The sequence below is a fragment of the Lepisosteus platostomus genome, chromosome 28 (assembly GCF_059453375.1).
Source record: "Lepisosteus platostomus isolate fLepPlt1 chromosome 28, fLepPlt1.hap1, whole genome shotgun sequence".
Lineage (NCBI taxonomy): Eukaryota > Metazoa > Chordata > Actinopteri > Semionotiformes > Lepisosteidae > Lepisosteus > Lepisosteus platostomus.
This window is the reverse complement of record NC_142638.1, coordinates 9,831,701-9,857,775: the sequence shown is the minus strand read 5'-3', so window position 1 is coordinate 9,857,775 and position 26,075 is coordinate 9,831,701. Positions and strand designations below refer to the sequence as shown.

At 54.5% G+C, this 26,075-nt stretch overlaps 1 protein-coding gene across 1 annotated transcript; it reads right to left on the bottom strand.

Moving 5' to 3' along the window:
* Nucleotides 1-10,083: 10,083 nt before the first annotated feature.
* Nucleotides 10,084-24,878, bottom strand: casc3 (casc3 exon junction complex subunit). Its single transcript, XM_088623147.1, has 13 exons — nt 24,567-24,878; nt 21,849-21,873; nt 21,094-21,149; nt 20,082-20,267; nt 19,545-19,696; nt 19,099-19,275; nt 17,773-18,614; nt 16,340-16,401; nt 15,765-15,873; nt 15,069-15,167; nt 14,540-14,745; nt 13,557-13,679; nt 10,084-13,084 (listed from the first exon to the last, which is right to left on the bottom strand). The coding sequence occupies exons 1-13, from the start codon at nt 24,861-24,863 to the stop codon at nt 13,043-13,045; spliced, it is 2,376 nt and encodes a 791-aa protein (XP_088479273.1). The 5' UTR covers nt 24,864-24,878; the 3' UTR covers nt 10,084-13,042.
* Nucleotides 24,879-26,075: the final 1,197 nt, after the last annotated feature.

Below are 26,075 nucleotides of genomic sequence, written 5' to 3'. Positions count from 1 at the left end.
AGTGCGGCTGTGGTCACGGTGGGGACTCCCCACACACACACACACTCACACACACACACACACACACACACACACACACACACACGTGGTAGGAGGAGGCCTGCGTGGCGTCATGGGGAGAAGGCCGGTCCTGTGAGACACACATGACTGACCAGCCCAGCCCCACAGCCAGAACTGTCCCTCCAGCTCCTGCACAGACGTCAGCAGCGTTTTCACCCCCACCTCATCACCCCTCCAACACCCCGGTCTCTCTCCTTTCCTCCGCAGTTCGCCTGCCTGACCTTAAAGAATCTGATCCCCTGCCGAGTCCCCCGCAGAAGACTTGGGGTGGCACCGACTGACCGCACAGCGGTCCGGAGAGCTCTGGTCCCGCAGGTGTTTGTCGCTCTCTTTGAAACGAGAGAAGGAGGGGCAGGTACAGCCCCCCACCCCCCCACCCCCCAAAAATACTCAGTTTCCCCCTCCCTGCTGGCACGGTGCAGCGAGGGGTTGGCGTCAGAAACGCTCAGGTTAGAGAGACAGACACTTTATTGTCCACTGCTGTGGAAATTTGTCTTTGGCTTCTCCCACAGAAGAACAAAACGCAGGAGGAAAACATAAGAGTCACATAAAATCACCTGAAATACATAAATGGGTAAATAAGTAGATAGCAGGGCACTATATTTACATACCCTCATTGAGTAGTTTTATTGCAGAGGGGACTTGTTATAGATGTTTTTATTTGAATCCAGTCCCCTGTACCTTCTTCCTGAGGGGAGCGCTATGAATTGAGAATGGAGTGGGAGTGTGGAGGTCAGCTGTGATGTTCCTGGCTGTTCTGAGAACTGTATTATGAGAGGCGGCACAGAGCTGGGGCTGCTGTTTCCTAGTTATTTTCCCTGCCATTTTCATAATCCTGGACAGTTTGCTCTGTGTGTGTGTGTGTGTGTGTGTGTGTGCGCGCCTGTCTGCGTGCCCAGGGGCTCAGTGCGCTCTCTCCCTCCAGAGCAGCACCACCATAATGAAAACCCACCTCCGCCGGCGGTCCTCCACTTGTCCTGAGTGGTCACCCCAGGCTGGAGAGGGGAGGCAGAGGTGGGGTCATGTGGTCAGCGATGAGGACAGCCAGCAGCGTGAGAGGACCATCACAACCCCACTGCCTCCTCCAGCCCTCCTCAGCGGCGAGGGCTCAATATCAAACAGTGCAGGAGCCATGGAGCTCCAAGAATGGATTCTATTGCCATCACCTCCCCCCTCGTTCACAGCAGGCATGTGACACACTGACCCCCTCCAACTGCATGTCCCAGCACCCCACTTCCAGAGGGTGAAGCTCATGAGACTTCTGGGCCACACCCTTGCTCACGTCACCCCCGTACTGCAGGGCTGACTCACTGGCAGGCTCTGTGTGGAGTGTGTTTCAAAAGCCACTTCTATTTAAATGTCTTGGGCTCGCCATTTTTAGCTGAAATCGTGGGCTGCTCGATTATGCAACACACATGCATTCGACTCCACACACTGCTTGAAAACAACAGCACAATGCCATCTTCCTCTTCTTGTTGTAATATGCGCTATATAGGTTAAAGCAGCAGTTCTGAGTCTGCTTAACCTTCATAACGCTGCTACAGTCATGAAGGACAGTGGTCCAGGAGAGAAATACTACAGGACAATACTCTCCACTCAGAGCACAGGCTGGCATACAGTCGCCCCTGGGGTTTACTGACCAGTGCACCTGGCTGACACCTCACAGCCTGCAGCACAGATGCAGGGACACAGAGACGATTGCTGGGGCCTTTTGGACAGACAGTATTTAACCTGCGAAGGGATCCTGTTGGAATCCAGAAGGATTATATAACCTGCCTGTGCCTGGGCTCCTGTTGAAGAGCCCAGCAGCCCACTCACAGCCTGTCGCCAGCGGACACCTGCCAGCTCCCCCGCAGCCCCGCCAGCGCGCAGGCAGAGCGGTGTCCCAGAAACCGCTCCTCGGCCCCCGCAGAGGGACAGGCTGAAGGACAGACCTCATCCGGTGCAGCCGAACAGAGCGACTGCTGCTGCAGTCCGAGAGACTGCAGCTGAGCCGGAGGGGCAGAGGCAGGAGGGTGCAGAGGAGGCAGGGAGGGGCAGGGGCAGGAGCAGAGGCAGGGAGGGGCAGGGGCAGAGGCAGGGAGGGGAAGGGGCAGGAGCAGAGGCAGGGAGGGGCAGGAGCAGAGGCAGGGAGGGGCAGGGGCAGGAGCAGAGGCAGGGAGGGGCAGGAAGATTCAGAGGCAGGGGCAAGAAGGAGCAGAGTCAGGGAGGAGCAGGGACAGAGGCAGAGGCAGGAAAATTCAAAGGCAGGGAGGAGCAGGAGCAGGGAGGGGCAGGGGCCGTGTTTGAAGTTCTGGAGGAAAACCTGCCTGTTTTCTGCTTCCCTGGAAATTTCCACACACCAGCACTGGTCCCTTATGAAAGCCTTAGGTGGCCCAGCTCCTGCACAGCAAGACAGCTGGGATGACACAGACTACAACAAGCTGGGGTGATGACAGATGACACTCCAATTAACAGGCACTACTGATGTCATCTGTGTGAACCAGGGATTGTTTTTTTAATGCAGACATGTTTTGGTGTTTTTTAAGAATGCATGAGGAACCCCCTCTGCTGGTCTGAGGGGAGAGGGCTGTGATGTCTCAGCTGTGCGTCAAGACCCCCCGACCGCCCCTGAATGCAGGTGAACTGGGAGAACCTGCTGCTGAATGTGGCTCCAAGGGCCTGGTCCTGCCAGCAGGGGGGCTGACCTCAGACAGGAGGTGGAGAGATGACAGCGTGGTGATTAATGGGTGCCCAGCGCCTGGCACGCGGGCGAGGGAGGACAGCAGACACAGGACCGCCTGCAGCCCCGAGGGAAGAGGCCAGGAGAGGCAGATGGAGAAGTTGCGGGGGCCACAGTGCGTGAGAGATCAAGAGATGGAGGGGGGCAGCGGGACTGGGGGGGACGTTCCTCACCCGGCCCAGCACAGGAAGCAGCCCCGGGGGTCAAAGGTCAAGAGCACTCAGGGGCAGGCCGCTGCCTGTGGGACTTGGGGCGGTGTGATGGCAGGACAGGTGGGGTACCAGTGGCATCTGAAACAAGGGTGCCCTACGTAAGTATGTGGGCTCTGAGAGCAGAGACTTCACTGTTCCCAAAGAGGAAACGCGATCTGAGCAGGCTGGTCGCCTGACAGCACTCCTCCCTGCCTCACAGTCCTGTCGGCCAGTTTGTCTGTCCATCAGCCACAGCGCCAGAACCCCTCTCTGAGCACTGGCAGTCCAGCCACGATAAGGAAAGGCAGCAGAGGAAGCTGGTTCCCAGGACACAGGTGTGGGATAGTCGTGTTCAGGAGAAATCGTCTGCATCAGGCTTCTGTGGCCACAAAGAGGGGCTGAGGGGGGCTGGTGGTCTTCTCCTCTGTCCCTGCCGCTCTCCCGTGTGCGGAGCCTCGTTTTCTAACCACCCGGCTCGAGGCCCGGACTTGTTTCTTGGAAGAGAAACCTCCCCACACCCGTCCCTCACCCCTCACCCACCCCCCCGGCTACAATCTATTATTCTGTTTAAAGCGCAGACACTGGGGGGTGACCTCAGCTTGCAACAACAGTTGTGTCTTTGTCTCTCATTGTCGGTGTGTGACGCTGTCGCCATCGCTCACCCGGCACACTGAGCAAACTCCCATTAAATATGCAGGAGCTTAAACGCCGGACCATTAAAAATTAATCCGCAGGATCAAAGCAGTGGAATACGCCAGCCCGACAGAGCACAGGCCCCTGACCTACATGCAACAGACCACCCTCGACAGCCCCCGAGCCAACGCACACCCAGCCACAATCACACACAGCAACACAGCCCGACACAGATACACACACCGACGTCCGAGACGCGCACACAGAGAAGGGAAGAGAGCCCCGTTTCAGCACAGAAACACACACAAAGGACCGAGGTGGGGGAGGGGCAGGATGGGATTAGGGCTTTCCATCCATCACTGGGAGACAGGGAACTGGGAATGGGGGCGAGGAGGGATTCGGGGGAAACGGAGGCAGGGGAGGGGATCCACTCTTTTCACACATCAAAGAAGGGGCTGGGAGAGGGAGGAGGAAACTTGGAACTGGGAGAGGGGAGCCAGGGAGGGAGTGGAAAAGGGGAAAAATCCGACGAAAGCCAGGAGAGAGCAGAGGGAGAAGTCGGGCCCTGGCGGTCATCGATGTTAAAAACAAAATATGCAGTTGCGTAACCTGCAAGAACAGACTCGCCCCACGCACACTCGCCGTCTGAGCTGCCCCCCCGTGAGGCAGAGACCTGCATCCCTGCGGAGTCCGGCTGCCCAGGGCCCAGCGCCTGGGGCCACATGGGACTCTCACTGGCCAGGGCCCAGCGACTGGGGCCACATGGGACTCTCACTGGCCAGGGTCCAGCGACTAGGGCCACACGGGGCCTCACGGGACTCTCGCTGGCCAGGGCTCCTGCAGGAACCTGGCTCCTCTCCCCTCTCTGCACCTGCAGCCTGCCCGTGGGGTTTTCAACGACTGTCCGTCCGCCCACAGGCGCAGCAGGAGCTGCAAAGGCAATCCGATGCAACGAAGGCCAGAGTGGACACCAGAGTGGACACCAGAGTGGACACCAGCGGGAGACACGTCACAGCCTGGAGCAGCTGCTCACCGAGCAGAATGAACACTTTCAATCTTCGACACGATACAGGGAAGAAATAAGAATAATTCCTCACATTTCTATAGTGCTTTTCTGGACACTCCACTCAAAGTGCTGTGCAGGTCATGGGGATCCCCTCCACCACCACCAGTGTGCAGCCCCACCTGGATGATATGAGGGGAGTTCCCCACACACCAGCTCTCAGTGGGGAGGAGAGCAGAGTAATGAAGCCAGTTCAGAGATGGGGATTATTAGGAGGCCATGATTGGTAAGGGCCAATGAGAAATTTGGCCAGGACACCAGGGTTACACCCCTACTCTTTTCGAGAAACGCCCTGGGATTTTTAATGACCACAGAGAGTCAGGACCTCAGTTTTACGTCATCTGAAGGATGGCGCCTGTTTACAGTATAGTGTCCGCAGAGTGAGCGCCCCCTACTGGCCCCACTAACACCTCTTCCAGCAGCAACCTCAGCTTTCCTAGGAGTCTCCCATCCCACCTACTGAGCTCCAGTGGGCTACCAGCTGTGAGCTGCAGGGTGACAGAACTGCCGGTTATAATAAAGATACACTCTCGGGCCTGTGATTTATCGAATATCGGCCATATCTCAAGTGTTTCTGTAGAGAGATCGAACTACACTGAATCTAAACACCCGTGTCGCCCGGTGCCGAAGGCAGCCCCGTATGTCTCTCTCCTGTGGCTCAATATTACTGCCGCTCCTCGGCGCGAACACTTCCCACACAAACACCCACACGGACAAGTGTGTGCTTGTAAAACGAGCTTCGGACGGAAAAATAAAGCCCTTCCGTGCGATGACAGCGACAGAGCCGCGTCCATGAGTCGAAGCAGCGACGGAACAAATTATTTCAAAACCTCGGCTGGAGATGTTTTCTCAACAAGCTTTGGCAAGCTGGCTCGGCGCCAAGCAGCTCTGTGGTTTTAATCATCGCAGTTCAATTCATTAGAAGCACAATTTGCTTCAATTGCCTGGTGCTTTCCCAGAAGTAGGTCTTTCGCCAAAACTCCTCTTCATGGGGCGCAGAAAGCGTGGGAGTCAAGTCTTCCCACGGTGCGTGCTGCCCGCGGGGGAGGCAGAGACGGCGACCCCCCGGCCCGACAGCCCTCAGGACCCGTGAAATCCACATTCTTCTCCCATCCTTCCCCGCACAACGATCCATTCACTGCAATTAACCCCCCTAATTAACCCCTTTGCATGCTTTAATGAGCGTTTTAGGGCGCTGTTTACGCACGTCAGTCTCGGCTCTCGGCGCCGTCACCTGTGAGAAGGCGCTCATTACCGTCTTTTGTTTTCGTTTTGAATGTTTGCTGTGGCAGGACTTCACCACGAGAGGAGCAGCAGGCCTCTGATTCGCTCCGTCACGGGAGCGCACCCCACACCCCAATACCTCCCCCCACCACCACCGTCTTCAGCGAACGGTGTCTAAACGCCAATCCCAACTCCAAGCGAGCGGTAAGCAACGACCGCGTCGCGCTAATTAACGCGATGAAGCTTTCAAAGCGCTGCTCCGGACACGCGAACTCTGCACGTCTCCCTGCTCGGGATCACGCTGACGAGCAGCCGCGAAGCGTCAGGGTGGCGCCAGTCTGCGGTGACGGAGCCCGGTTCGGCTCGGTGCGACCGGTCCGACGACTGGAGAGCGGGTTCAGGGGAGAGGGGGGTTCGTGACCTCCCGAAAAGAGCGCGAGCAGGAACGCGGCAGTGCGAGTTCACGCGTGGTGGGCAGACACGTGTCTGACAGTGTGATTTTTGTTTTTCTCCTCGGATGACTACAGCGCAAAGCGAACACGCGAGGGAAACAAAGAAGTCACAAGCTGACGCCTAGGTTTTGTAAGTGTCCTCGGGGCGGGTCCGATCTCCCCCCCCCCCCCCGCTCCCCACGCGTGTGTGCGCCTCCTCGGCCTGGCGCAGGTAAACAGAGGCGTGCCCATTCCCGCTCGGAACAAGCAAACATTGCAAAAGACAGCCGTCTCCTCCTGGCTGATCCGCGTGTTTGCTCTCCTCGTGCAAGCCGGGGGGCGTGGAGACAGACTCGTGTCTGCCGTGGCCACAGTCCTCACGCCCGTGGCACCAGGACAGTAGCGCCTGTTACCATTATTCCCGGACAGCCGCGGGACAGGGGCTCCAGGTCTTCCTTTAAGACCTTCTGGAAGTGCAGAGCCGCGGCCCGAGCCTGAAGAGGGGAACTCGGAGCCCCCGACCCCGGTGAGCTCAGGACCCCTGTTTCAGGGTGGTGAAGGGTGCTGACGCCCCCCTGACTTGCGCCCTGGGCAGCGCGGCTCGAGCCCTGTGTCGCCTCTGCGTGTCCTGCAGTATGAGTCACTGCAGAGAGCTGCTGAAATACCTCACCGCCCTGGACCCGACTGCAGTGAGGAGAGACAGGCTGGAGCGAGGGGACAGTGAGGGGAGACAGGCTGGAGAGGAGGGACAGTGAGGGGAGACAGGCTGGAGAGGGGGGACAGTGATGAGAGACAGGCTGGAGAGGGGGGACAGTGAGGAGAGACAGGCTGGAGAGGGGGGACAGCGAGGAGAGACAGGCTGGTGAGAGGGGACGGTGAGGGGAGACAGGCTGGTCTCTGCTCTCCTCCCCACTGAGAGCTGGTGAGTGGGGAGCGTTCTGGCGCATCATCCAGGTGGGGCTGCACACGGGTGGGGGTGGAGGGGATCCCCATGACCTGTACAGCGCTTCGAGTGGAGTGTCCAGGAAAGAGCTATAGAAGGGTGAGGAATGATGAGGAAGATATAGTGAGACGGCCTGCTCCCCTCCCTCTTCGCGCGGATCAGGAAAAAATACCCTGCGTGGGAGGTAAGCGAAACAGCGACGCTTTCACTGGGTGGAAGAGAGCGAGGAAAATGAAAGCGATTGCAGCGCTCATGTCTACAGCGTTTCACCATACTGCAACTGCAACTGCTAGCGCAACCCCCAATAAAACTACCCGACCGAGCTGGATTCAGCACGGGGGCCAAGCAGGGCTGGACCGTCCAGAGAACTGACCCGCAGCGCTGCCTGCCGTGCGGAGCAGCGAGCGGTGACGAATCGCGGCCTCTATTATTACTCCTTTAATACGATGCGAGCCGGCGTGAAGATCCCCGTCGCCATGGTTACGGCGGCGGGCACGCTGTGCCGTCAAGACCGATCTGGTCAAAGCGGGTTAAAGGCCCGCTTGTGCCGAGACCGGAGGACCGGGGGCGGGCAGCGAGCATGAGGGGGCGGGCGAGGGCTCGTAAAGATGTTTACAAGGGCTAAGGAAGCGGTCAGAAAGCATTAGGCGAGGTAAACAAATCGGATGCGTATAATTTATACAAGTGAAAACGCATCACGGACCTTCCATTGAAAAATGCTCGCCCAATACCGCCACCTAGTGGCGCGGTCGCATCATTAAGCCCGACGTTTCGCAACGGCAGGCAGTTATAACGGAGACGGACCACTCTCTGGCTCCTCTGACTCTTCCCTTAGCACGCAGGGCAGCCGGTCGCCCCCAAGAGCAAGTCTCTCCTGGCCCCGGCTGGCGTGCACAGCCCCAGCAGCTCAAGTCCCAGGGCAGGAGGGACATCAGCGCACCTGAGTGCAGGAACTCCAGCCCCAGGGGTGCCACCTACTTTAAACACGAGAAAGGCTGTAAACGAGAAGGGGGAGTTTAGCCCCATTTGTTTGCTAGGAGCTCATCCAAGCATCTCCCGGCACCTCCAGGAAAACGGCTTCCCCACAACCTTCGAGGCAGCTTGTTCCAGACCCCCGCAGCTCTGTGTGTAAAGCAAAGCGGCGCTTCCTGGCCTCTGCCTCGAGTCCCCACGTCAGCTGCTCAGCTCCACCGGAGCGCTGAGCCCCCGGACACCCTGCAGGGCCTGAGCAAGCCGCCCCGCCCAATTCCCTGGGACCTCTCTCCCGGCCGGAGGGGACCGGGATCGCTGCCCTACACACAACGGAAACATGGAAACCTGAGTGAGCAGCCAGCTCTCCCGGGACACCCTTCCCCAGTGGGCACAAACCGTTTTCCCCCAACTTGCCAGGCAGATTCACCCATTAGCCCTGGGGAGACCCTACCTGTAGCTTTTCTTCGCTGCTAAACTCTGCACAATAAAACATCATTAAACCCCGAATCACACAAGGATTAGTTTGCAGTTGTCATTTTCAGTCCCTAAACATGTTAAGAGTTCACCTTTTAACTATGGTTATAGCACATCCTAAGCAACTTGAGATCTCCAATTAGAATGGAAGCAAAATTAGACTCCAATCATGGAACGCGTTCACTCAAGGATCCAGTTTAAGGGCTCAGCCAGAGCTAACGGCAGCAGGTGTGGGGAAACCCCGGACCACGACTAGGAACCCCAATACCCAAGACCCCGTAACTGTGATCAATTCAATTCAAGGTGCTTTACTGGCACGACTGATGAGCACAATCAGTGTTGCCAAAGCACATAAAAATAAAATTAACATGAAACAAAACAAGAAATAAAAAACAAAACATAACCTACAGACATTTACAACCCAGACAATTCATAAAATATTTACATGGACTGTTAACTCACCATCACAGCTGCCTCTGTAGTACAATCTTGCTTTCGGCGCTCAAAGATGTAAAGGTGGAACCAGCTACATTGCCAAAACTCCGATTAGCATGAGCAGTGAATGAAAAGGAGCGCGGCTCTTCTCACGAACAGCCTCGGTCCGGCCCCCAGGGGTGCTCTGCTGCAGCACGTCTGGATACAGGTGCACCCCGTTCACCTGGGGCTCCGCACACCTGCCCATGGGAGCCGCACCTCCGGGGTCCTGGAGCCACCCAGTCCTCACTCCAACCCAGCTCCCCTTTAAGGGCGGCTAGTTCCATGACGTGTTTAAATATCGAGACCGCTCCATGTCCCGATTACAAGCATTAACCACGGCCAATCAATTAAGAACACTTTCTCAATGACCGCGAAACCTGAACAACTGGACGGCTGAGCATTTGGCAGGGGCAACTCAAGTGAACCTCCTTGCTCCCTGGGGACCAGACCCGAACCCAAACCTTCCAGGTGCAGAGCTCTAACCACGCCCCCACACTGCTACCAATCCGATTAGCCTGAGCACCCTTATCATGCCTTGGAGATCAATGCAATTTAGTGCAATAATTTCCAGTCTGGAAGCTGGAAAGTGCATGTCCACAGGGCTTCAGACAAGGGGACTTTGTGTTCCCAAGTCGGGCCATTATCAGACTGTAGGCAGCATTTTAACCTTATCCCCAAGCAGGAAGAGGAGCAGTGTGTGATCATGACTGGTGACTAAAGCGCCTTGAAGCACTTTATTGAACCTGTGATCAGCTTGGCCAGCTATTGCAAAATGACTTTGTGTAGGAGCTCTATACAGCTGCTGTATACAGGACCAGGATTTCAGCGCACAGCTGTGCTAAAAAAAAAGTCACTTAATTCAAAAGGCAGGGTGAATTAAACATGTTGCCAGGTATGTTAAAACATGTTTATTCAACAAAAAGAAATTAATTTTCCACTCCAGATACTCCTCAAAACCACCACAGGGCATCATTTCACTTTTTAATTTCTCAACCATTGCTCCACAAAGCAAATCTGATATTACAAATTCACACAACTAGAAAATAAAAACAAGCCATCACAGTGTTAACTGGTCTAGAGAAATTCAACTGATATGTAAAACCAACAAGACAGGAATTCTTTAAGGCAGAGAATGTATACTGCTTTTTAATTTTGTTTAGAACCAATGCAACATTAAGAACAAAACTGTAATCAATAATACTTTAAACTGTCAAGGCTTTTAGTAAAAACAAAAGTTACAAAGAAATAAAAATGAAACATACTTAGGACTCTCATTTGACATCAACAGCCTAATGCACTGTTCTCCACCCCCTGCAACATCACATGGAGAAGAAAAACAACTGTGGTACCAGTTTCCTTAAGCATGTCTGTAGCCATGCATGCACATAGTGTATTATGAAACAGCACCCTCTCCCAATTTCCATTTTGTTTCAGAGACAGGAGTTACAATACATTGAAATCTTCAAGGCTGCCCATGTGAAGTGTGTAGCTCTGCTAACTCTACTGCAGCTCACCCTTGCACCCAAAGACACAATGTGCTGCCTTCTCCTATAAAAACCTCCTTTACTAGAGAAGCATTAGCTGCCAAGGTCCTTCTGTTCCAGACAGGAGCTTCGAAATTCTTAACAAGCGTCCCTCTGCCAAGATCTCTTGCGTGTCAAAAAACAAGACACTTTCCCGTTGTTTGAAACTGCCATAACGGAAAAACATGCTATACTTCAAGCAAAGTCTGCGAGGTTTCATTATGAAACTACATCACCTTTTTTGGAGGTTGTGCAAAAACAACAGCCCCATCACTTGCAGCAGGAGAAAGAAACCCTACGAGATGTCAACATCATTCGACAAACACAACTGTCTTCAAGGAGTGTCAGGGTTTTCACTGCTCTGTGATTCCCACTTCATTCGCTCAATAATGACAAGGGTTTCTGCACCTTTTCAGAGAGAAAAGGGGAAAAAATGTGGAGAATGCTCTCAACAGTTGAAAGACACCAATTTCTGCACATTTGAGAGCCCACCTGGCTTTTGAGTCACGTTTGCAGCCCAAAACCAATATGCAACCAATAGGTGTGTGTGTATACAGGATTCCCCAAGAGTCCACTGCTGCAATTACAGCACAGGTCACAAGCACACCCGGGTTAAAAAACACCTGCCCGTTTGCCAAGGTAAGACCTGTTGATCACACCTGTAAAAATGACCACTCACACCTGTTCACCAGCTCCTCAGCTCTCTGAAGGAAACAGTTTTGAGGCAGATGAGAAGATCACCAACAGGCGAGTCCGCCCAAGTCGAAGGATGGGCGTGTGACCAGTAACTCTCACCTCGACGAACAGCCGGACAAGCCCAAGGTGAGGCATGTGACCTGGCTGCAACACGTCAGCTGAAGAGGGTGCCAAGATCCACAGAACAGCTGCAAGAGTCGCACAAGTCTGAGGCTCAAGCTTCACCTCCCAGCGCTGCCCTTCTCCTTCTGCTTTTACCCACACCTGTGCAAGGTCACTGTCGGCCACGAGCCTTGGTTGCCTCCTACAGATACCCCTGTGCATGCAGCCCTTGCCTGTAGGGTGAGAGGGTGCGGGCTGCTCTCAAGCAGTGATCTACAAGGACAGGTCCTTGTACGCAGTCCTTGTTGCCACCAAGCCACATGATTTAGCATTCCTTGAGCAAAGGCACTGCCCAAAACCTGGTCCCGAAGAGTCATGTACCAAAAGGTATGTTAGGGCTCCTTGCTTCACCAACAGGTTGAGACCAGTCGAGTGGACTAATCAGGTTCAGCCGAGCCTCAGCTGCATCTTTTTCACAGCCCTGAAGCTGCTGAGGCTTTGGAGAGAGTGAGCGAGTGAGCTGGGGCTCAGGGGACCCTGCGGCACAGGACAGAGGGGCTCTCCTGCTCACCCTTCCCAACACAAGGCACCACTTCCTGCTCAGCCCTCCTACAACCCGAAGAGAAGTCAACACCCAGGTCTGACGCGGCGACAGCGCAGCGCTCGGGGCCAGCTCTGCGTTACTACACAGAAAAAAAGTTCAAAGACAGCAAGATCGTTTACAGAGAGGGTGACAGTCCTGATATGAGGAGGACAGCGAGGGGGACAGGGTGGGGAAAGGTCTATAGAGGTCTACAGTTATTTCAACGACAATGTGCAACAGCTTGTAATACAGCACCTCTCAGAAATGTATAAACTTGTAAAACACAACACTGAACCCCAGCTCCTGCAGTCTCCCACGAAAAAAGGGGGAGACAGAACCCCTTGTTGGCTTCAGAGCTCAGGCGTTACTGCTCCTCCGAACTACAGGCTGCTCAGTGCTGGGGGTCGGCTAACCCCAGGATATCAGGAAAGGAATTCCTGACCAGCCTCACCAGGCGGCTAAAAAGAACTAAATCAAGAGAAAAATCAAATTCGGACACGTTCTTTAAAAGTGTGCTTCTAAAAAAAAAAAAACCCCTTCACAAACACGAGGACCAACATTAGAAACTGACTTGAGCTGGTTGAGTCTAAGGGGTCAGTTATTACGCCACACAGGGGTTAGCAGGCGGAACTGCAGCAGGGGAGAGTCGGGGTCGAGTCAGGGCACTCCTGCGTCCCTTAGTAGCGCCCCCCGCTGGAGAGAGAGGCTTCCATTCTGTTCCCGAGTGTCTGTTGGAGCTCCTGTGGGGCGCCTAGCGTAGTGAGTTGATTAATGGCGTGTCGAGTTAAGGAGAGCAGGGCGAGCGAAACAAACGCATTGCACGACGCACTTCTGCGGCTAAAGCGTGCTCTTTAGACCTAAACGAAGTTTTCGGTTTTCTCCCAAGAACAGAGAGGAAATCTGGGCTCCTCCTCGCCGGCGCTGGTCCATGGAAAACGCTCCCCAGGGCTAGGAGCTGCTCCGCTCTTTGGCTTTCCCGTTCCTCTCGTCCTGCGGGGGAAAAAAAAAAAGAAGGAGGCGGGTTATCGGGGGCTTCGCCCTCGCTGCAGTGGGTGGGGTGAGCTTGTACCCAGCGCTGGGGGGCCGGCTCAGCAATCCGTCAAGAAACCCCTGAGCTCCCGAGGGCAGCTGGACTCGATCCCAGCAGCGTTCCCAAGGCAGAGGGGGGGCAGCGCCCGGGGAAAACACGGGGGCAAAGGTCATAAAGGGAGAGGGTTGTCTAGGGTGAAAAACTCACCATCTTCACCAGCTAAGTGGTTAATGACGCATGCGTGCAGAGTTTAAGAATTGGTTTTCTCTTGGCCCATGCCAGCACTTTCATTTTGGAATGAAACCCTCAAGATGCAGGTTGTCCTTCTCTACCAAGGCGCTAGAAAACGCTGGTTTGGGGGCCGGGAGAGTGCGCCCGGTGCAAATAGCTCAGGACCAGGGCGAGGAACACACGGTGCCCCACCCAACCCACCTCCGGAGGGGGGGGCTTGATGGTGACCGGCTGGGAGGAGCGGCGGGGGGGCGAGGGCTTCGGCTGGGCCTGCTGCTGCATCGTGTCGTAGTAGGTCACCCCCCCGTAGACCTGCGCCTGCGCCTGCGGGCGAGAGAACGGAGACACCGCCGGGGTTAGAGGCCGCCCAGGAGTGCAGCGCTGGCAGCCTGGAGACCAAATACATCACCGGGGCTCCGCGTGCCCAACATCAACAACCGCGGAGTCTTCCAAATACAGTTTGTACCACGGACTAGTGCTGTTTCACATCTACCAGTCTGACTGAACGCTCCCATCTGGACGAGAGGCACTCAGAATGAATGTCCAGGCTACAAGGAAAGCGGCGATGCTTAGAGAAGCTTGTAGAGATGATGACTCTTCTTGATGACAAAAACACGTTTTAAAATCCCCAAAGCACAACATGACTACAGTGTTTTAAGCAACTAAGGTTGCTGCTGGAAGAGGTGTTAGTGGAGCCAGCAGGGGGCGCTCACCCTGTGGTCCATGCGGGTCCTAACGCCCCAGTATAGTGACGGGGACACTATACTGTAAACAGGCGCCGTCCTTCGGATGAGACGTAAAACCGAGGTCCTGACTCTCTGTGGTCATTAAAAATCCCAGGTCGTTTCAGTGTCCTGGCCAAATTTCCCATTGGCCCTTACCAATCATGGCCTCCTAACAATCCCCCTCTGTGAATTGGCTTCATTACTCTGCTCTCCTCCCCACTGAGAGCTGGTGTGTGGGGAGCGTTCTGGCGCACTATGGCTGCTGTCGCATCATCCAGGTGGGGCTGCACACTGGTGGGGGTGGAGGGGATCCCCATGACCTGTAAAGCGCTTTGAGTGGAGTATCCAGGAAAGTGCTGTATAAGTGTAAGCAATTATTATTATTATAGTGTGGTCAGTGAACAGAAGTGTGGGGGCAGAACCAGCCGGGGGGAGCACAGGCCGGAGAAGTGTCCTCACCTGGGGGTTGGGGTACAGGGGTGGCAGCGTGGCTCCAGCGGGGTAGGGGAAGTTGGTGTTGCTGAAGGTCATGACACCCGGTGGGGGGTAGAAGGTGGGGGCCAGCAGCTGCTGTGGCGGGGGCTGCCCGGGTGACATGGAAACGGGGGGCCCGGCGTACAGCGCCGTGTTCGGGAGGGGGGCGCCCGACTGGTGCGGGTGCAGACCTACGAGAGGAACAGAAGGAACCGGAGTGAGCGCAGCTCTCCCCGGGTCAAGGACAAACGTCAAGCAAGGAGCAGTGCGGCATCATGGGTATTAAGACCTGTACCAAAACAGCAGCCTTACAGAGAAGGAGGAAGAACAACATATGAAATGCGTCAGCTAAAAGCACAGTATAATCTCAAAATCCAAAACAACTGCAAACAGGATCCTTAAAGAGCATCAAATGAATAGACTTAGTAGCAACCGAAAAGGTCAGAGTTCACAGAGACGGTCGGTCCCCTCTGCCCAGCGGTCAGTGCAGAGCAGGGGGCTGCTGGACACAGACCTGGGTGTGGGAGGTGCATCTCAGGCTGGACCAGCATGCCCTGCGGAGGCAGGGGGGCGGGGCTCTCGCTGTGAGTGTAGATTGGTCCTTGGAACGGCACTGCGGCAGAGGCAGGAGGGAGAAGACATGAAGACGCGCCGACTTGCACCTGGGAGGCCCCCCAACAGAACCAGGCCCGTTACGGGCTGAGTGCCTGTACAGCAGTTCCTCAAAATAACCCCCACCCCCCAACACCAAACCGAGTGACAGCTTTACCAATTCCACAACTACACACAGCCTCAGGCTCAAAACCACCGCTTATCAGCTTATTATTCTAACAGCTCAAGTGCAAGAAGTCATTTGTAAACTTGGGAATTCATTCTGTCTAGGTTTGTGAGGTTCTTTTAAAAGACACCCCAGCAGCTGATGGGACCCTCAGACCCCTCCTGTGCTTTGATGTTTTGCACATTGCCTGTTGTTGTATTTTGCACATCGCCTGTTGTTGTTTTTTTGCACACTGCCTGTTGTCTCTGTCTTTCTTTTGCTACACAATTGTATTGTTGTTGTTTCTTTCCTCTTTGTACTACTTATGTCCGAGAGCTAGCTAAATAGCATTTCGTTATACCATATACCATGTATATGAGTGTAATGACAATAAACTTGAAACTTGAACTTGAAGCAGAGGGGGCCAAATGAAAGCTGTAGACCGGCACTCACTGGGGTCGTAGTAGTGGCCCTCCATGATGCCGATGTGCATGGGCGCCGGCTCGGGGACCGGCCTCTGCCTCTGGGAGGAGTACCGCTTGGCTCTGCCCGCGCTCACCCCCTGGACAGGGAGAGAGAAGACACAGCCGGTCAGACGGCACACTCCTGCAGCCCCGCGGAGAGGAGCAGGGGGGTCCCCCCACTCCTGCAGCCCCGCGGAGAGGAGCAGGGGGGTCCCACAAGGGGCACCACACTCCTGCAACCTGCGGAGAGGAGCAGGGGGTCCCCACCTGGGGGCAGAGACAGGTTGCAGGACAAAAATCAGGAAGCTTTGACGCCTAGAGATCAGCAGCATGCAAATCAACCCTCACACTGGTCATCTGCCCCAGCAGCACTTCAAGTGGATGCATTAGTCGTGCTTTCAACAGTGGATCATGATACAAATAACCAGAAACCACAATCTGATCGAGTGTCCAAAGGGGAACCTGGCAGACAAAGATTTCTTTCTTGACCAGGTTTCTTCCAGCCTCCGGGAGCAGGCCTGCTGCAGGACCCCTCTCCCGGACCTAAACCAACACACGACTCACCAGCTCCTCCATCCTGTTGTACTGGGGAGGACCCCCACCCATGTGCAGCGGATTCGAAATCCCTGGAAAACAAAGGGGGAAGAAAGTCACTCCTGCGATGGGACTCAGGAGGAGTACAGAACCAGAGACAGGCCGACCCCACAGGGGCGATAATTTAATCTCTTTTCAATATTTAGCCTGTAAATTTTGTCATTTGGCTGCAGTACTAGGAGACTTTTCCCAAGCAGGCAGTAAGGCGACCAGCTGTCACAAACATCCAAACTACACCAAATACAACAGCAAGGACACAACAAGTTCACCGAAGTCCAAATTTGAGAACCCACTCTCTCAATACCAGGCTTTGAGGTTAATTATCAAGGTCGTTTGGGGATTGCCAAATTTGTCCTTGCACATTTAAGGATTTGATCAGGTCCACCAGTGTAAAAGGTACACAGGACTGGAGCCTGTCTCTGGTCACAGCTCTTCTGCTGGGCACACTGGGAGGACGAAAAGGCAACAATATTACTTATATTACTAGAAGGGTCATGGATTCATCTGGAAGAAAAACCAGCGGAGTCCTCTGGGAAGGTAGGGAAACTGGGGCAACCAATTCCGTTCCCAGAAGCACTTCATCTCACTCAAGAGACCCCACAGCTTCACAAACAGAAAGCATGATGCACGGCCAGGAGCCTGGAGGGAACTAATTATTAAATACAGAACTAAATATAAATCTAATCATATAAAAATGAAAAAAGCTACAACGCGCCTGGTCATGCACCCCCCCCAGACTAAGCACAAGCAGAGAGCAGGCTCGAGAGAGGTTTGCTGCCCTGATCCTCCACTAACTCAGCTGGAGAAGCGCGTGGCTCTTGTAATCCCCCATAGCCACCCACGGCTGCAGGTCATGGGGCACCTCTCACTCTACAGGCGGCGCCCACCCGGACTCTGCGTTCGCTCGGAACTGCGGGGGAGCCGAAAACAAACAGTCCCCTCTCTCTCTAAAGATCTAGGGGGGGAGTTTACACGACACCCCCCCCCCAACTAAGGGGAGCAGTGACTCTGTGGCTCAGGATCTGAGCCTGTGGCTGGAAGGTTGCCGGTTCAAATCCCACAGCCGGCAGAGGAATCCTACTCCGCTGGGCCCCTGAGCAAGGCCCTGAACCCCAACTGCTCCAGGGGTGCTGTATAAATGGCCGACCCTGCGCTCTGAACCCCAGTCTGTGTCTCATGGAGAGCAAGCTGGGGTATGGGAAAAGACAAATTCCTAATGCAAGAAATTGTATAGGGCTGATAAAGCAACATTATTATTATTATTAAGAAAGGACGAACAATAACACACAAGGGGGTGAACTCTGGGCCACGTGGCTCCGGCTGAGAGGCGAGCACCAGTGTGAACAGGGGGTACACCCCCCTCCCCCCATCACCATGGCGAGCAAAGAAAACCGAAAGCTCACCCCTCATTTCCCCGGGGAGGTAGGAGGGCGGGCTGTGCGCCCAGTTCTGCCCGCTCAGGCTGAGCCGGGCCAGGTCCTGGTCCAGCCCGCTGCCTTCCAGCGGGGGCTCCCAGCTCTCCGTCTTGACCGGCCCGTGGGGCCCGGCCCCCGGCGCGGGCGGCTGCTTGGGCGCAGGGCTGGCCGGCCGGCCAGGCTGCGCGGGCGCGGCGGTGGGGCCCGGCGCGGGCGCGGGCGGCTGCAGCGGCGCCGCCTCCTCCAGGGAGGCCTGCTTGCCCAGCTCGGCGGCCCGGGTGCGAGTCCTGCGCGCCAGCGAGTACGATTTCTTTTCCACCGTCCTTTCCGGCGCCGCCTGGGCCGGGGGCGAGGCGTCCCGAGCCGCCGCCGCCGCGTCCGCCGCCGAGTCCCGCTCGGGCTTCACGTAGTACTCCTCCTCCTCCTCCTCCGCGCCGCGCGACCCCGGCGCCGCCGCCCCCGAGGGGCCGTGCTCGGCCTCCCCCCGCCGCCTGTGCGCCGGCTCGCCCTCCGCGTACTGGGGCGCGGGGGGGCCCCCGCGGCTGTAGCCGCCGCCGGCGTGGTGGTTACTGTCGTCGGGGGGTTTGTAGTTCGCGCGCCCCTCCTTGTAGGAGGGCGGGGGCCTGCTGTTCTGGAAGCCGCGGGCCTGGGGGTGCGAGACGCGCCCCGGCCCCCCCGCCGAACTCCTGCCGCCGAACGTCCGCGAGGCCGGGGCCCCCTGCTGCGACGGCGGGGCCGGGCCGGCGCTGTTGGCGGCTCCGTGCCAGGAGGCCCGACTCGGCTTCTCCCCGTCTCTCCAGCGGCGCTCCCGGCTGGGAGGACTGCCGTACCTGGAACAGCAGGACAGACAGCGGTCAGCACGTGGGACAGGGGGAGCGCGGGCCGGCGGGCAGGACCCCCCCAGCCGGGGGGCCGTCTTCCTTCCGCCGCGCTCAAGAGTCACAGAAGGGACCGCACGACTCGGCCAAGACTGCAGGAGGAGACACTGGGAGAGGTGGATTATGTATATTAGCTAAACTCCCCATCGTGATGGTTTTGGAAGTCCGAGATTTGTTTCTTCACCCTTTCTCCCCAGCACTATACCTTGTGTCAAAATGCAAAAGAGCGATAAAAACAAACTTCACGCTCATTTCTATTTGGAATAATGGAGGTTTTGAGATGACTGGCAACTTTTTTGTTATTATTTCCGATTACCTTCATACGGGCCCAGCGCTCAGCATACCTTTGTCCGTTCATACAAGAACGAGATGATATAAATAACCAAAAAAGACCCCCCTGAGCCCATCCCCGAACCCCGGCCCGCGACGGCTGTACCTGGGCTTGCGCGAGCGGCTCGGCCGGCCGTCCGCCGGCCCGTTGGCGTTGCGGATGTCGTAACCGTACAGCGCGATCAGCTCCTCCCGGGACTTCGGCGCCTGCTCGTCCTCGCGGAACTTGTCGTGTTCCCAGCGTCCCTCGTCCTTCCACAGCTTCCTGTGACGCCCCTTCGGCCTGCAGGGTGGGGGACAACAGGACAGAGGTGAGAGGGAGGGGAAACGCCGAGTCACGACGCCAAGCGACCCCAGCAGGAAGAGATGATTCAGAGAGAGCAGCACACAGAGAAGCAGGGGAAAAGACCCGAGCTCCTTCACAAAGTCCTGAGGAGCAAGATGCGGCTTTGGGACAGAAGGAGACGGACTTTAAAAAGGGTTGGAGTCGAGGTGCCGACAGCGCGCCCCACCACTCAGCAGCCCCTTGGCGGCGGCCCTGCTCCTCCTCACCGGATGTCGTCCTCCTGGGCCTGCCCGCGGACGTCGTGCTCGAAGAACAGCCCCTTGCGCGGGATGTAAGCGGGGTTCTTGCGGTCCTCATCATCGTCCAGCTTCTTCCCGGGCTTGGCGGAGGACTTGTTCTCCAGGGTGTCCGTGCTCTCCTGCCGGGACAGGCGGGGAGTTGGCACAGAGGGAAGGAGGAAGAGGAGGAGACGGGGTCACTCCGGGCATTCGAGAGCTCGCAGCACAGAGAAGCACATGTAACAGGCTGCAGGCGGCCCCACACCACGCGTGCAGACTAAATGGGAGTGCAATCCTTCTAATTACAGGACACCTGTTCCCAAGACTGGAATGGGGGGATTTCAGAAGCACACGGACACGAGCAGTTTGTGTGCACTGTTTTTTTCAGAATGCCAGCAAAGGGTTTAAAATACAACACAAAAAAGTACAATAAAAACAAAATTACTGTTGGTTTCAGACACGTAGGACACTTCTGCTTCCCTGCAATGGTGAAAATAAAAGTGATAATCAACAGAGCTACAGTACCTGCCCATCCCCACTCTGCCTCTCCCCAGCCAGGTTCCCCTTCTCCTCTGACTTCACCTCTTTGCTCCCTCCTCCTTCCTCCTCCTCCTCCTCTCCAGCCTGCTCATCCTCTGACGGTTTGGGCTCGGCAGGGGGCTTGGAGCCCTCTTCTTCACTGAACCCTGCTGCCTCTTCCTCCTCCTCACACTGGGTGGGGAGAGAAGATGGGGGAGACAGAACACAAAAGCGTTTCTTCCTCATCTCCTCAAACACTCACAATTAGCTAGGACACTCCTGACAACCACAAGCCATACAACACAAACCCCAGACACCTGAACACACTGCGCAGTGCTGGAGTAAACACCCCAAACCCCATGGGCGCCAGTCCCAGGGCTTTGCACTTTAATACGGTAAATTTAATTTCTTTATCGGAACATTTGCACGTATGTTGGTGCTTGTTTCTTCGTTCTGTACAGTTGGGAGTCCATAGCTGGGAAAACAAAGATACCACGTCACATGCCTGACGCTGCCTGGGGTGGTAAGGGGAGCAATTCAGAAAACGCTTGTCGAGTTTCGGCCCTGTGTTATCTGAAAAGTCTGAAAATACCTACAGTGCTTTGTGGAAACCCTTAATTAATATGATAAACAAGTCTATATTGTGCCATGTGGAGTGACTGACATGCAATCACAACAGCACAGGTTGTAAAACAGGGGAACATTACACCCACACACATGACAGGTCAGCAGAGACTGAGGCTAAACTTCATTAAAACAAAAGACTGCTCTTAATGACATGTAGGCACTGGATGTACAGCCCCTGCAATTTACAGACATAGCTACGCTATAATTTCAGTTACAAACATCCGAGTTTTTCTCAGAAACCTCAAGGCACGTGGCCAGGCCAAATCGTGTGAGGAGGAGTTACTTTTCCTTGCACTCCTCTGAAAGCTTGAAGGATCCCAAGCTCCTTTAAGGGCATGGTTTTTCTCCTAAAGGAAGAAAGGCATCTGAAAGAACTCAGAAGGAAACAAACCTCAGAGTGTGAGCAGTTCTCTTCTGGGTCCGCACTTTCATAATCTGACAGGATTGCTGAGGACAAAACAAGAACATTCAGTATACAATTTGCTAACCCAGCATAAAATAAGACCTGGAAGACTGCAAGCAGCAGGCTGTCTTGTCATGGTCTCACTAAGTCACCTGAAGGATGGACAAGGCCTTTAACAGCAACTCTTTCCCTCTATTTAACAAATGATGATCAGAGAGAGCTGGACAAGCTGCTGAACCGATGTCATTCAGGGCTGGGCCTGGGGTCCCTGCAGTCATTCACGACACACAGTGCCCCACCCATGTGACAACCCCAGTAAGAACAGTTACAGTTGCACACAAGATGTTAGACTCTAGATATTAACTGAAAGGTAAGGCCTCCAACCCAGGGCAGCACAAGAAACTGTACTAGACGATAAACAATATGAGCTAAAGGCCTGTTCAGAGCTTAACTGTCCTCAACACATCCCCGTCCTGCCCTACAAAATTTCAGATAATGTATATTTCTCCCGAAGTCCTAATAAGAGTCCTACTCCAGTTTGCAGGCATATATCAACCCCCATCTTCACTCACTAACTCCGGTTACAGTTAACCTGATCTTTGCCTGGAGACCTGCAAAAGCAGGGTCAGAGACTGCTGACTAACTGCACAACACACCGAATGGGCCACATTTGCAAGAAGCCAGAGTAGTGACATTTACCGCAATTTAAAAATGAGTCGCAAAGGAAATTTAAACCAGCTTACCATCGCCTATTCCATCTTCGCTTTCCTGCATTACGATGAGAGAAGAAAAACAAGTGTTAGTTGGAAACCTTATCGCAAGAAAACCGACTCACGTTATTTTCAATGATGTAATAATAAGAGCAGCAGTGCAATGTAAGTGCTAAACCGCAATTAACAGTTTTCTAGCAAGGGAACCCCAGCTCATTTTCTCACAGTTACAGACCTGGTCCAATATTTGATTTCATAATTGTGACACTTCTAACCCAGACTCTGGCGTGTTTAATAAATAACTATCTTTTAATGAAGTCAATAGTTTGAGGAAAAAACCCAAAAGAAAGGTTAACTACTCAGGTTGGAACAAAAAAGGACACTAGGCCATCCTACAGTGGAGTCCTGTAGTAAACATTATCCTTGGATATTCAGTTCATATAAACCCCATTAGAAAGCTGAAGGGATTTTCCTTCCCAGTGTACATTCTACAATTCCTTTTCCAACACCCATGCCATGCCTTGGAATGAGTTACCACTTCCTACATTTTCCAGGATCCCTAGAAAGCAGACTTATTTCAAAAAGAATTTCAAAAACGTGTTCATGATTTTTACTTGTTCTTTCTTGATACACACTTCGTAAATCACTGTGAGTAAAGCACATGAGCTTAAAAAAAAAAACACAGTTCCATTTGTTCCTATAGCACTAGTGTGCTTAAAACACTCTATATTCATGATTTCTCTTCAGGTAAGTTTGTTGAATATTTATTCTACCAGATTTTCAGAAAGGCAGTATTGTTTAAGATAAAATATTCTACTAGAAACAGAAAAGGCTGTTTACGTTACTCAAGCACAGCAGTTTCACATTCCTCCCTCAGTTTCACATTCCTCCCTCAGTGAGAGCTTGATAGTGACAGATTCAGGACACGTGTGAGCTCAGGCAACGACCATGCTGAGCAGACACACAGACTGTAGCCCCTGCCTACAGCACCAGTAGCGCCATTTTCCAGGAAGTCTGTACAGGAGCTGCCCACCGTTCCCAGGAAAGAAACTAAAGAAAGGCTTCCTAGGATTTTTAGGGAAAGGTTTGCCCTAGAAGAACACGTCTCTCAACCTCAGACAGCACATGTGGGAAACAGGTCGGACCCCGCCCCCCAATATACACCCGGGGCATCACAGCACATTCCACTCATGGAAACAGACGGCAAAAAAGGGGGGTGAAAGACCCCCAACTTGCATCGCACCATACACACTCGGAGACGTGGCGATTCACTGAGGCTCCCCAACTCTCAAATCTCTGCTGGGGCGCAGGACATCACACACGCCGCCAGCAACGCCAGTAACTCGCACGCCACAAGCCACCTCGCCGCCCACAGGGTCTCGATGGGTTAGCGTTTCTTTCCCGCAGCCCCAGCTTGGTGCCGGGGAGACGTTTCCTGGGCCAGAAGGCTCGGACGCAGGGAGGAGGGCAAAGGGGCCACAGCAGAACCCGACCGTCGGCTGTTAAAGCTCGATCTGGGGGGGGGAGAACCCGTCTGAGCTGCTGTGCGTTAGCGGGGTGTGGAAATAAAGCACCGCTAGTGATCCCCACCCCTGGACCCCAAAACTCTCTCTCCTGCAGGCTGTCAGGGACTCTGGAATCTCAACACTGACTTAAGAGCAGCTTAACGTTAGCGTTAAATGTTTTCACGAATCAAGCATTTCTTGGGTCTTAAGATTCTGTGAGTCAAACTAAGAGACTTACGAACCCAAGAGCACTTGGGGTACCAGTGTATAAAGCGCAGGTCTCTGCACAACCCCGCTGTTTTCAGATGTCAACAGGCCACTGCGTTTAAGACACCGCCATCGGCCAGCTGTGACACAGGAGGTGTAACATGGAGGGCAGCAGTCTGAGCTCCTGGGGATTCGAGTCTCCACTGCAGACGCTGCTGTTGTACTCCGAGCGGGGTGTCGTACCCCAGCAGCTGGTGAAGTGGGGAGCAGCACTGCTGGGGGTGACCCCTGCCCTGGACTGGCGTCCTGTCGGCGGTGGGGGGATCCCGTGCTCTCTCCTGCCCAGGGAGACTGGGGGGAAGAGAAGGGCTCTGGCCCCGTGTGGCTCAGGTATGGAGACTAGGCACCCAGCAGAGCAGCTCTGAGGACCCCGCTCAGATAGAGGAGCCCATCGGCACCTCCCGTGCTCACGAAACCGGTGCCATAGGCAAAAAGAAACTGAAAATAAAACAATCCTGGTCAAGCGATTGTAAATTCACAGGCCTTGAGCTCTGTGCTCCAGAGGATCCGATCTGCTCCAGACAGCCCATCACTACCCCTTGGAGTACAAACCCCACAAGCGCTCCGGGGCGGCCGGGCGGAGAGGACGCGTGTCCGTGGGCACCGAGTGGACCGTGAATTCACGCCCCTGCCTTTCCCCACACCAGCCCAGACCACCAACAAGGGAGAGGTTCCGATCTGCTCTCAGCATCCAGCTGGTAGCTTCCTCCAGTCGGCAGGGGCAACCGTCCGCTGCTCAAGCGGTATGGAGCTGCCGGACCGTGGGGCTCAACGCCCGGACCCCGGTGTAACCCGCACCGACCGCCCGGCTCCCCGCAGGGACCCGCGGCTCCACGGCCTCCCTCCTGGGCGCTGCTGCAGCGCTAGCCCGAGGCCGTGCGGCCTGAGAGGAGCCGAGCAGATGAAGCCCATTTTTAACTCCCCAGCTCAAAGCCGAGAAGCGGGGGGGGGGGAGAGAAATCGGCGACGAGAGACTCACACACTCCGACTCGTCCTCACTCTTCTTCCGCACCCGGACGCTGGGCAGCACCGCAGGTTCGGGAGCCCTCGCCCGGGGCTTTCCTCCAGCTGGACCCGAATTCCCGCTCTCGGTGCCAGAACCGGACTCGTCCTCTTCCTCGGTGTCCTGGGACGCGCGCTTCCGCCGCCGCCGCCTGTCCGCCATCTTGGGAAATGAACAGGGGAAAACTTGCGCCTCCCGAGGGCTTATGGGAAACGTAGGCCAAGCACACGTGAGGAGGCGCAACGAAGCCATCGGGAACACTACAATTCCCATGAACCCTCACGGCCATGACTCGCGAAAGCTCTTTATGGGAAGTGTAGGCAATACTTACTGAAGCAGTGTTTGCTACTACAGATTGTCTGTCGGGTATTAAATTATTTCGGATTTGCAGTAAATGATGGGGTTTTTTTAAAACCGTTGACTAGTTCACCACGTGGAGTACTTCAAAGTCAGCAGTGCAACACGAACTAAATGACAAAAAAATAAACTACGCGACAGAACCCCTACAGCTGGTTATATAATTTACACACAGAGTTGTGGGAGTCTAGAACAAGTTGCCCAGCTGTGCTGCCGAAACATATTTCATCTTTAAAAACATCTCTCGCATGAAATTGATTTCATTTTCCAGTTAGTAAGGAGTAGTCATTTTACCAGAGCCCAGTTTCAAACCCCCAGGGTACTGACTTCGAAATCTTGTGTTGATGTGCTTTCAAAAGCAAGGAGGCTCTACCGCGGTCTCTCTAATTAATTCGAGGGATTATTGCGACTAAAAAGGTACTTATGTACCAGGCTGCGTTCTTCGACTTTGTCTTTTGAAGAGATGAACAACAGTGATCAATGAGAAACGTCAACAGGTCAATAACCTGGTAGAAGCGCCTGAAGCACTTCGACCCCACTTCGGTAGGCGCCTGCCACCTGGTGGAAGAACTAGGTACTGCTGAGCTCTGCGCAGGAATCGCGAGGGTTTTCCGGAAACTCGCGATCAGGTGCAGATTGTTGAGTTTAGGTGTAAAGTTTTCATGCTGGAAAAAAAAACCATCCATAAAATAAGAGATGAAAGGCTGCGTGGCATCAATAAAGCAGGATGTCTCCTTCCCCATTTGCTGAATCATTTATACTATTTCCTGTTAACACAGGACAGGCTTCCCGTTTTCAATCCTCAATTCACTACTGCCTTCATTTTGTCACTTGTGGCCTCGGGTCCTTTTCTCACTGCTAGTCCTGAAGCAGTCCCTCTTGGACGACTTATAAGGAGGCTTCTGTACATGAAGGGTGGCAGAAGCAGGAAACAAGCTGCACGCCCCATTGTTTTATTTTGAGAAATGGCTGGACTTTGGTCCTCAGTTTAATTAGCTACCAACAAATAACATTAGATGGGTGGAACAGTCTCTTTGCAAACCTGCAGTATGTGCTTTATCAGTCTTCATTTTATTTACACATAAGCATATTCCAGATGAAGTGTTACCAAGAGCTTTTACTTGCCTA